This window comes from Coffea eugenioides, chromosome 3 (assembly GCF_003713205.1).
Source record: "Coffea eugenioides isolate CCC68of chromosome 3, Ceug_1.0, whole genome shotgun sequence".
Classification (NCBI taxonomy): domain Eukaryota; kingdom Viridiplantae; phylum Streptophyta; class Magnoliopsida; order Gentianales; family Rubiaceae; genus Coffea; species Coffea eugenioides.
In genome coordinates this window covers 10,595,373-10,606,696 of record NC_040037.1, presented here as the reverse complement: position 1 = coordinate 10,606,696, position 11,324 = coordinate 10,595,373, and the positions used below count along the sequence as shown (strand labels likewise).

Sequence of the window (11,324 nt, the reverse complement as noted above, 5' to 3'; positions counted from 1 at the left end):
AAGGAGAGACATTCGACCACCACAAAGATATGCAAATTTAGTTGCATATGCTTTGTCTGTTGCAGAAGAAACTGATGCAGTTGGTGAGCCTTTCACCTATTCAGAAGCAGTTTCTTGTGATGATTCTGCAAAGTGGTTGATTGCGATGAATGAAGAAATTGAATCTCTTCATCGTAATGAAACTTGGGTTCTTGTAAAGCCGCCGTCAGCTAAGAAAATTGTCGGTTGCAAGTGGGTCTTCAAGAAAAATGAAGGTATTCCAGGGGTTGAAAATGCAAGGTATAAAGTACGATTAGTTGCAAAGGGCTATAGTCAGGTACAAGGTGTTGATTTTAATGATGTGTTTTCACCTGTTGTTAAACATAGCTCTATTCGTGTTTTGCTTGCTTTAGTTGCCATGTATGATTTGGAGTTAGAGCAGCTTGATGTTAAAACAGCTTTCTTACATGGCGAACTTGAAGAACAAATTTATATGAAACAACCCCAGGGTTTTGAGATTGAAGGTAAGGAAGACCATGTTTGCTTATTGAAGAAATCCTTATATGGATTGAAGCAGTCTCCAAGACAATGGTATAAAAGGTTTGATTCCTTTATGTTGGGTCATGGTTATTTGAGGAGCATGTATGATAGTTGTGTTTACTTCCGGAAGTTAAATGATGGTTCTTTTATTTATTTGCTGCTTTATGTTGATGACATGCTCATTGCTGCCAAGAATTTGTCAGAAATTCATACTTTGAAACTGCAGTTAAATAGTGAATTTGAAATGAAAGATTTGGGAGCAGCTAAGAAAATTCTTGGCATGGATATCAAGAGAGATCGAGGAGTAGGGAAGTTGTTCTTGACCCAGAAAAATTACCTTGAGAAAGTTTTGGAGCGTTTTGGCATGAAAGATGCTAAACCAGTATCTACTCCTCTTGCTAGCCATTTTCGGCTATCTGCTGCTCAATCACCAAAATCAGATGAAGAAGAAGATTATATGGCACGGGTTCCTTATTCCAGTGCAATCGGCAGTGTTATGTATGCAATGGTTTGTACTCGTCCAGATATTGCACAAGCAGTCAGTGTTGTTAGCAGATATATGTCTTGCCCTGGTAAAGCACATTGGCAAGCTGTGAAGTGGATTCTCAGATACTTGCGAGGTACTTCAAATGCATGTTTGAAGTTTGGAAGAAATAATAACACTTTGGTTGGTTTTGTAGACTCAGACTACGCTGGGGATCTTGACAGGAGAAGATCACTTTCAGGCTATGTATTTTGCATTGGCGGTTGTGCTGTTAGTTGGAAAGCTACTCTACAACCTGTCGTAGCTTTGTCTACTACTGAAGCAGAATATATGGCTGTGACCGAGGCAATCAAAGAAGCCTTGTGGTTGAAGAGTTTATTTAGCGAGCTAAGTCTATATCAAGGTGTTACTGATATTCACTATGATAGTCAAAGTGCCATACACTTGACTAAAGATCAGATGTATCATGAGAGGACGAAACATATTGATGTGAAGTATCATTTCATTCGGGATATCATTGCTGAAGGAAAGGTCCTTATTCAAAAAATCAATACCAAGGACAATCCAGCTGACATGTTTACGAAACCTCTTCCAGTTTACAAATTCAAGCAGTGCTTGGATTTGATTGGTGTTCATTGTTGGTGATTTACGCCCATTGGGGCTTATGTGGAGAAGGTGGAGTAATTTTACTATTGTCGATGGTGGAACTAAAATTATGCCAAGGTGGAGATTTGTTGAGCCGCAATCTTTGAAGCCGCAATTCTTGATTGTTGACTGTGGCAGAATTTTCTCGTCCCACATCGCCTGAAGCAAAAGGAAAGCCTCCCAAATACTCCTATAAATATAGGAGGTTTCTGAAGGAATAACTTGCACCACTCAAGAGAGTTATATGGGCTATTAGCTTCTTGAGTCATCTAGCCCATTCAGTCAAATATTTTAGGCTCTCTTGTTTTGAGTTTAGGAATATTTTCTAAACTCTTTTGTAAGTGCCTATTGGCCTAGGAACCACTTTCCTACGGTCTTTTGTATTTCTTCTTCATAGTAGAAATATTGCTCCTCCCTCGCCCGTGGACGTAGGTCAATTTGACCGAACCACGTAAATCTTCTGTGTCTTTTATTTGCTTTGTTATCCGTCTTTATATGGTCGGTTTTACCGCCTAATTATTATATGGCTGGTATCTACCGCCTATCTATTATATGGTCGGTTATACCGCCTACTTTGTCCTAACTTGGATTTGTCTATTTCCTGGCCCGGTCCTAACAGGTTCCGTTGCCGCTTCTGCCGATAAGGTCACCCTCGCCGGCTTCTGCCCTGTTTCCGACGAGCTCGAACCTTGCCGTTGGGAGATTCTGCCGGCTCAAGGTTCCAACGCCCCTCAATTTCGCGTAGTCTTTTGACGGAAAAATAGTTGGCAAAAAAGAAAGGGAGAATTTTCAGCTTAGCTTTTGAGGAAATGGTGAGGAGGAGTAAAATCCCAATCCTGAGTAGAGTTTCTTCAGTTCATATGGGTTTTTATCTATACTAGAAAAACAAAAGAGTTTGTATCCTTTTTTCTCTTTCATTTTTGAAGTTTCTCTGTAATTTAGCTCTGTTTGACACTTTGATTTGAATATGATAAAGACCCTTACTGCACTTGTTTTTCCCTTTTTCTTTTGGTTGGGTCCAAATTTGGGTACTATTGGCTTGAAAACTATTTGTTGTGATAGATTGGTTATTGCGTTGTTGGATGATAGATGAACATTTTCTTCTGTTGCCTGCAATTTGCTGTACAATTATTATGGAAAAAGGCGCCCTTGAAGCCCTAATCAATAAAGGGTTCAGGTTTTTAGGCCAAATGTGAAGGGCATTTGGACTGACGTTTGTACAAAATGTACTAGTATGTGTACACGAAAATACATTTCACGCATGAAGGCCTTCTATAGATAGCCGAACATTGTGCTTTCTTTGTCAAATAAGGTTCCAAGCATGCCCTGTTCTTGAAATTTTCCCTGTTATTAACTGGACTTGACAGAGTGGAGAAGCTGTAGATTTGTTGGAGTCCTTTTATCTTGTTTTACAATGTAAGAACTTGGCTTTTCTTTGCTTAAGAGTGTTTCAAGGAAGGATGAGATGGTGTGAGGGCTTTTATAGACTCTTTGTCTAGTAGTTTAGATCTGCTCTGTGTTTGTGTCTGTGATTGCGCTGGCAGGGTTGCAAGGGGGATGGAGTATGGGGAGTGTATGTGTTCGTGTATTGTGTATGTAAGTATATAACTATGTCTGTCAATAAGGATGAGCTTATATGAATTGGTGTACCATGTAGAACATATATCAAGTCATGTTGAAATATATGTGGGCAGAGAAAGCTTTGAGCCTAAACTCTTCATGCTTTTTAAGTTGCTTTTACATTTGCTTGATTTGTTTGTCAAATAAAATTGAAGCAATTGCATTCATTTTTTACATTTGATTCTATGATTTGGATTCTATATTTTGACGGAAGGGAGACTTTAGAAGCTTTTGGTTGATGTGAAGTATCAAGTAGAAGTTTTCAAGGACTGATTTGAAAAGTAGAATGGATGAAAACACTACATGTTTGCCAGCTATTAAGAAAAAAAAAAAAAGGCATATAGGATGTGTAGTTGCCTGTTTCTTTGGAAAATTCAGCTATGGAACAACACATAGAGGGCGTGGTAATTACAACATTAAGTTTTCAGATTTTATTTGGTTTGTCAATGATGTTTTGCCCCCTTCTTCTTCTTCTTCTTCTTTCTTTGGCAAAGTTATTATTGCAAGTGTTTATTGGATTGCTTAATGACGAATGAACCATTGTTATCACAGAAAAGGAATATAAGGTCAATATTGCTAGGTTTCACCATACGGTGGAATCTGATGAAAAGTATGTACTTTCCGCCATAATGAGGAAAAAGTAGTCCTTTTTTTTTTTTTTTTTAATGATAGCGGGAATGCAGCAGTTTTACTTTTGTGGTTAAAAGTGGATTAGAATGGCATTTGCGCCTGAGAAATTCATATTCAAATTTTGCTCGCAACTGATTAGTAGATACTTTAACGTTATCGTGACAAAAAGTGTAGCTCATGAAGATATGAACAGTGTTTGCTATCTTCTTTGGTTCATCTATATTTACATGATGGTCTCATGAAGATATGTTCTCATATTCAGCTAAACTTGGTTGAAACAGGAAAAAAGAATTAGTATAAAGAGGACACAGTTCAATCCTTATTTGTTAAAGTTAGATGGATCTTTTTGCTTGTAATGTTTGTGGGACCAAAACATTAAAGTTTTTCATGCTTTGTCTTGGCCTCCTAATGAACATGATGTTGTTGTTAATACGAACATTCTGGTCAACTTCTGTTCCATGGTTACAAATTGCCTGCCTTCAGGAGATCTTTGTATTATGGCTATAGTTCTTCAGAAATTCTGGGACCTTGTACACTTGACACGGGACAGCAAGTGGGTGTCTGATTGCCGGTATATGACCTTCAATGGCAAGATTGTTTAATGTGAACTCAGGTATTCATTCACTGAAGAAAAATAACCACTCTTGTATTTACAAAGCACAAAATGAGAGGCAATGCTCAGCAATCAAGAAAAAGGCAACTTCTACGTTTTCCGCACAATGGAAAAGTTGAAATTTTTAAAGAGAGTAGCGTTCAAATGAAACACACGATTGCTAGTACAAATGTGAAAAAGGATGAGAGCTCCATTGCCATTGCCCCCCAGCCAATTACTCCAGCATGCTTTAAGATGATTGGTATTGCTATGCTACCAACAGCTGAAGCCCCAGTTAAGAATTTGGTCACGTCTGCCCAGCTGTTGCCACATTGCTCATGAAAACCAAATAAGGCCAAAAAAATCCATATAAATGAACTTGAATAAAAGCATCTCATCAGAGAAACAGTGCGGAAGGAAAAACAAAAAAACCTTACCCACTTTGAGATTCAGAGAAGAGAGATGAAGTATCCGAGCCAGCCAAAAAAATTAAGGGCATAGGTAGAACCACATACATTATTACTGCAAGCAGACAATGCAATCGTATAATCATCAGACACTAACGAAAGTTGTACCATTTTGAGAAGGCATTGATGCAACAAAATTAACTAATTCTGAACTACAAGGGCCTCTTGGATAGTTTTCAGAGCAGTGCAGATACTCATCTTTTGAGACAACATGCTTAACTGTTAATCTGGTTGCCACATTAAATATGCGCAAAAGAGCAAGTTGCATTAAACTAGATTCCTATTTTATCAAAATGGCAGGAGAATTCCAAGATATCACAGTCATATGCAGAAGCCAATTATCAAGAATAGGTAATCGACATCGTGCCAAATATCCCACATTCTAGTACCTGTTAGCATTGGCCACCAATTGTTGTACAAAGCAACAAAAGTCAAAGCGATAATAAGAAGCAATGACCATGAAATAAAGGCCACAAGGCATCTTGCAGCTTCCTTATCATAGAAGATATAATTATATAACTAACGCTGCAATCAACAGTAAACTTACCAATATCTGCAGTACAATCCCCCCTGACTTTATGATATTAATTGGTATTTTGATTGAGTTAAAAAAGAAACTTAAATTTTCCCTATGCAGTTAAAAAAGATAGCTGCAAAGATGATATAAATAAGACATTAAATTAATTGACAAAGTGACGGGCATAGAAATAAGCCACGTCATGATTGAGTGGTACAGCTATTGCAACAAATTTGTAATCCTTAATTGTAAAGAAAATTGATTATTGTTAATTTACTCCTCACCATTTTTCTGCAATTCCTTTTTTTTTTTTTGGCTAAATTTGCATGCTGTTCATAGACCTCTTAAATCAATACAGTTCACATTTCTTTGATATTACAAATACTAATTGGTCAGCAGAAATTAGTTCCATAGAGTTCGTTTTTTATTTCTTAGTCAATGAAATCAATAATGTCCTTGAACCAACAGTCTTTTTTTTTTTTCTTTTTGTCACTTGTCATCATCTACGTCTACACCTACTCCTAATTCTTCTAATCCTAATCTAACCTACACTATGGAAACTAAAACCCCATCTAATTGTTGTAATCCTAATCTAACCTACACTATGGAAACTAAACCCCCATCGAATCATACGGATGCAAAACACTCACATGAATCTTAAACACAATCATATTAGGTGGCCACTTTTGATGGGAGGCAAGGGTTGAACCTGATCTTGCATCTCACACCAAAAGTGGTGGCCACCTCCACTAAAGGGAATTGGTTTAGAGAACCCACAGTCGAACGATGCTCCTTTTATCTTTATCCGACCAAGGGACCCACAGTTGAAAGAACGTCCTGAAGACATGTGCAAACAGAGTCTTCTTAATAGCCTCCATGATTTTGTATTGTGGGAGCTAAGGCAGCTTCGTGTCCCCCCCCTCCCCGTCCGGGACTCGGGGCACCTGCAACCGTCCCGGACGGTTTTGGCCATTTTCAAGTGCGCGTAATTTTCTTTGTACATCGTGTAACTTTTATTACACATCGCGTAACTTTAGAGTAAATTTTTGTGGGACCCACACATGGCGTGGAAATCGAGTTACAACTTGTAATCTCAGTCGCACAAATTTTTGAGGCCAAATCGTGGCCATTAACCGTTCAGGGACGGTCATACTGATGACCGTCCCTGCCCCATTTCCCCCGTCCGCGTCGTGCTTCCCTGACAGGCTAATAAAAATTTATTATATAATTGTATTATAATTAAATTTTAACAAATAATTAAATATTAAAATATTAATATATCATAAAATTATTATTTATTATAATTTTATAATTGAAACTTATAAAAATAATCAAATAAAAATTATTTGAATACAATTCGATATGGTGAAATAAATTAAAGTAGATTCTCATTCTCTTGTGCTCTTTGAAAACAATAGATAAATAAGAGAAGGAGTTCCTTTAACAAGAGCTACTAGAACAGCCCCCTGCTGAAGTAAGAATTTGGAAGCTAAGGAGCAAGAGTCTCTGTAGTGGCTACGGCCAGGGGTGCTAGTCCCATAACTAGGACTGTAAATTTCGTCAACACCGCGTTGGACTGGCTTGTTTCTTGATATTCCATCCGTTTTTATTACAAATAATACTAGTTGGTCCAAAGGGTCAAAAGAAAAAAAAAAGCAGAAATTAGTTCCATAGAAGGAGGAGCTTATATGTGTCATAATGTCAGCAGAAGGGGCAAAGCAGTAGTTTTATTTCTTCGTCAAAGAAATCAATAAGGTCCAGTCCAACCTTCTTTCGGAAACGAAATCTGAACAATTAAACCTATTCCCAGAAGACATCCCAAAAGCCGGCAACTCTTGGAAAGCTCCCAGGGACTTAACTACCCAAATCCCAACCCCCCGAAAGCCGATGTGGGACAGAAACCCCACAGGGGCCAAGCCCATTGGACCCGCTGCTACTAAGCGGTGACGAAGGTCCAGTCCAACCGCGTTTTAACTTTATTCCTTCTGCTCGTAAAGAACCCACAGTCGAAAGATGCTCCTTTAGTCCTTTATATTTATCCGACCAAAGGACCCACAGTTGAAAGAAGGTCCTGAAGACATGTGCAAACAGAGTCTTCTTAATAGCTTCCATGATTTTGTATTGTGGCAGGTAAGGCACCTTCGTCTTTCACAATCAGATGTTTCTTGCTTAAGTTTCTTCTAATTGGTTAATTCTTTCTTTTTCTGTTTGACACGGTTTTTCTTCTTGATAAATACTGCACCGAAGAACATCAGCTTATGAATCTAATAACTTCCTCTTCCTTCTTCCTTTCAAGATATTACAACTGGACTGTCCTATCCTATAAACCAGAAGCCGCCTTCCCCGACATTCATAGGTTAAAAAGAAAGACTGAAAATGGCAGCAACTGTTGTCTCTTTTGTTTCAAATCATCTCGCAACCTTACTCCGAGAGGAGGGAAGCCTATTGGGAGGGCTTCGACAAGAGGTCCAACTCATCAAGGATGAGTTGGGGCATATGAAAGCTTTCCTCAAAGTGGCTGAAGCAAAAGAAGATGATGATCCCAGGCTCCAAGAATGGATCAAGTGCGCGAAGCTGCTTATGACATTGAAGATGTTCTCGATGAATTTGTACTTCGCTTTGCTGGCTACCGACATCATGGATTCGGTGGCTCTGTTCAGAGAATTCTCAAAGCCATTAAGAGCTTGCGAGCTCGTCATCAGGTTGCCAGTGAAATTCAAAGCATAAAGTCCAGGATCAAAAATATTTCAGGAGGACGTCAGAGATACCAAGTTGAATTTGGCATCGATGACCGTGTCACTGGATCTTCAACCATGAACGACTCATGGCGCTATAGCAGAGATGACGCACTTCTAGTGGAGGAAGCAAAATTGGTTGGCATTGACCAGCCCAAACAACATCTGATTTCTAAGCTTCTCGAGGGGCACGATCACCAACTCAAAGTTGTTTCAGTGGTTGGAATGGGAGGACTCGGGAAAACTACCCTAGTCAAAAAGGTCCATGAAGATCCAGATGTTAGAAAGAATTTCCCAGTTCGTGCCTGGGTAACCGTCTCTCAAACATGCGACTTTCCAAAGCTCCTGAGAGACTTGATTTGGCAGTTACACAAGGACTTGGACAAATCAGTCCCACAATTCATCGAGTCTATATCTACCGCTGAGCTGAAAGAATTTGTCAAAGATTTTCTTCAACAAGCTGGAAGGTATGCAATTGTGTTCGATGACGTATGGGACGTGGAATTTTGGAATGAAATCAAATTTGCACTGCCTGAGGGTAACTACGGCAATCGTGTCATGCTAACAACACGAAATGCCGATGTAGCCTCTGCCTCTTGCACAGAATCTCAGGATTATGTCTACAAAAAGGAGCCACTATCAATTGAGGATTCGTGGACCCTATTTTGTAACAAGATCTTTAAAGGAAATCGTTGCCCCGCCCACCTGATGGATGTTGCAAAAGCTGTATTGGACAAATGTGACGGTTTGCCTTTGGCGATTGTTGCGATCGGTGGGCTCTTGGCTTCGAAGGACGTGAGCAGAATAGATGAATGGGAGATGCTTCAACAGAGTTTTGGGGGTGAATTAGATGGCACCGGTGAGCTAGAGAGAGTTAAAAGGATACTTTCTCTGAGTTACAATTATCTGCCTTCGCATCTCAAACCCTGTTTGTTGTATTTAAGCATTTATCCGGAGGATTATCTAATAAAATGCAAAAGACTGATGCTCTTATGGATTGCTGAAAGATTTGTAAAATGGAGAGAAGGAATGAGTATTGAAGATGTAGCCTGGGCTTATCTCAGAGAACTCATCAGCAGAAGCCTAATTCAAGTAACTGAAATGTTTTATCAAGGATCACCCTGCATATGTCAAATCCATGACCTAATGAGAGAAGTTATTCTCATCAAGGCAAGGGAACAAAACATGGTTACAATTACTACTGGACAACCAATGACGTGGCCATCTGAGAAGGTACGCCGTCTAGTGGTCCATAGTAGTAGTAACAGCAGCATCATCCCACACCACCAACAAAGACAATTTTATTCCTTTGAACACCTTCGATCATTCATCACAGTTAGTTCCACCAACCCATTACTATCCAAAACTTTCCTATCTGAAGTTTTAAGGAGTAGTAAGTTGCTAAAGGTTTTGGAATTGGGAGGGGAAAAGATCGAGGAAACACCAACTGAGATTTTCAACTTGTTGCACCTCACATATCTGTGCCTATTTGATACAAAAGTGAAAAGAGTCCCGAAAGCCATTGGAAAGCTTCAACATTTGGAATATCTGAATTTGGGGAACACTGGAGTTAGGGAATTACCCGTGGAAATCCTAAAGCTGCTAAAGCTTCGGAAGCTCATTGTATTCCAACAAGTTGATCTCTCCGATATGGATTATGGATTTCATGGGTTTAAAGGTCCATCAAAATTGGGAGGGCTTCTCGCCCTACAAGTGTTAGACACCATCGATGCAAGTAGTGGGTCTGTAATAGTTAAAGAGATAGGAAAATTGACCCAATTAAGAGAGTTATATATTACACAGTTGAGAAGAGAAGATGGAAAGGAGCTCTGCTCCTCCCTTGTCAACCTCACCAGTCTTCAGGATTTAGGTGTTGATTCAGTTGGAAAAGGTGATGATTATGAGATAATCGATCTAAATCATCATCAACATTCTCTTTCTTCTTCTTCTTCTTGTTCGTTTCTTCAATCTCTTCGTGTGCTAATTATGCGTGGCTGCTTAGAAATGATGCCAGTATGGATAACTCATCTTCAAAACTTGGTAAGAATAGATTTGTACACGAGTGGGTTAAGGCCTGAGGAGGATCCGCTTGAATTCCTCCACCATTTGCCCAATTTGGGTGAAATTACTTTCTGTGGATCTTACCAGGGAGAAAGGTTGTGTTTCAAGGCTGGAGGGTTCCTAAAGATGAAAGGGTTGTGGCTAAGGAGAATGGAAGGATTGAGAAAGATGACAATCGAGGAGGGTGCATGCCCTCATCTCCAAAGACTAATTCTGAAACAGCTTCCATTACTAGAGGACTTACCTTCCGGAATTCAGCACCTGACCCATCTTCAAGAGCTGTGTTTGTATGAGATGAGTTCTCGAATGATGGAAAAGGTGGGGAATCAAAAGGAAGACAGTGAAGATTACAGAAGAATAGCACACATTCCTGAAATTGTCATTGGTTTCTATGCCGATGATGGGGAATGGAGAATCCGCCGGCTATGGGGGAAGGAGAAGAAAACAATTCTTGCCTAGCACTAGTAGCATCCCGTGGCTTTCCTTTCTCTTTGTTTGCTTTCCCTCCCTGTTGTTGACGACACTGCTTTCCATGTTCTTCTGTTTTTCTGAGAAGTTTCTGATGTTTTCTATCTTCTCCACTACGTGTAGTATGTTGCATTGCATCATCATCTTGTCCATATGCTGCATTTTGTTAATGTATTTTTTTAACTGTTTTTCTTTAATTTTAACTTCAGCAAATGCAGCATTCTTACCTACCTCCCCAAATAAGCGCTTGTGAGATCATGAGCTCAATGATGACTAAGTACAGGAATCAATCTGCCCACAAGTCTACATAAAGATTGCAATGCATAACAAAAGGGTCTGATCCCAATTTTGATTTGCCAATTTTTTAGGAGCATAAAAATGGGATTTAAGAAGCTCCTAAACAAATAAAGGGTGATTTACAGCTGATGCAGCTCACCAAAGAGTTGAAGGCCAAAATGCAAAATCCATCCATCATACTACATGAATAACTTGCCACAAAATCATGGTGTTTATTCCTCAATCCAAAAATATACAGGGAAATAACATTGAAAATCTAAATACTCTATATGATGATCTAATAGCTAAA

General features: G+C 39.2%; 1 protein-coding gene across 1 annotated transcript; it reads left to right on the top strand.

Annotated features, from left to right (window-relative positions):
* Positions 1-8,029: 8,029 nt before the first annotated feature.
* LOC113766021 (disease resistance protein RPM1-like) lies at positions 8,030-10,729 on the top strand. The gene has a single exon (XM_027310253.1). It carries the CDS (start codon positions 8,030-8,032, stop codon positions 10,727-10,729), a length of 2,700 nt encoding a protein of 899 aa, XP_027166054.1.
* Positions 10,730-11,324: the final 595 nt, after the last annotated feature.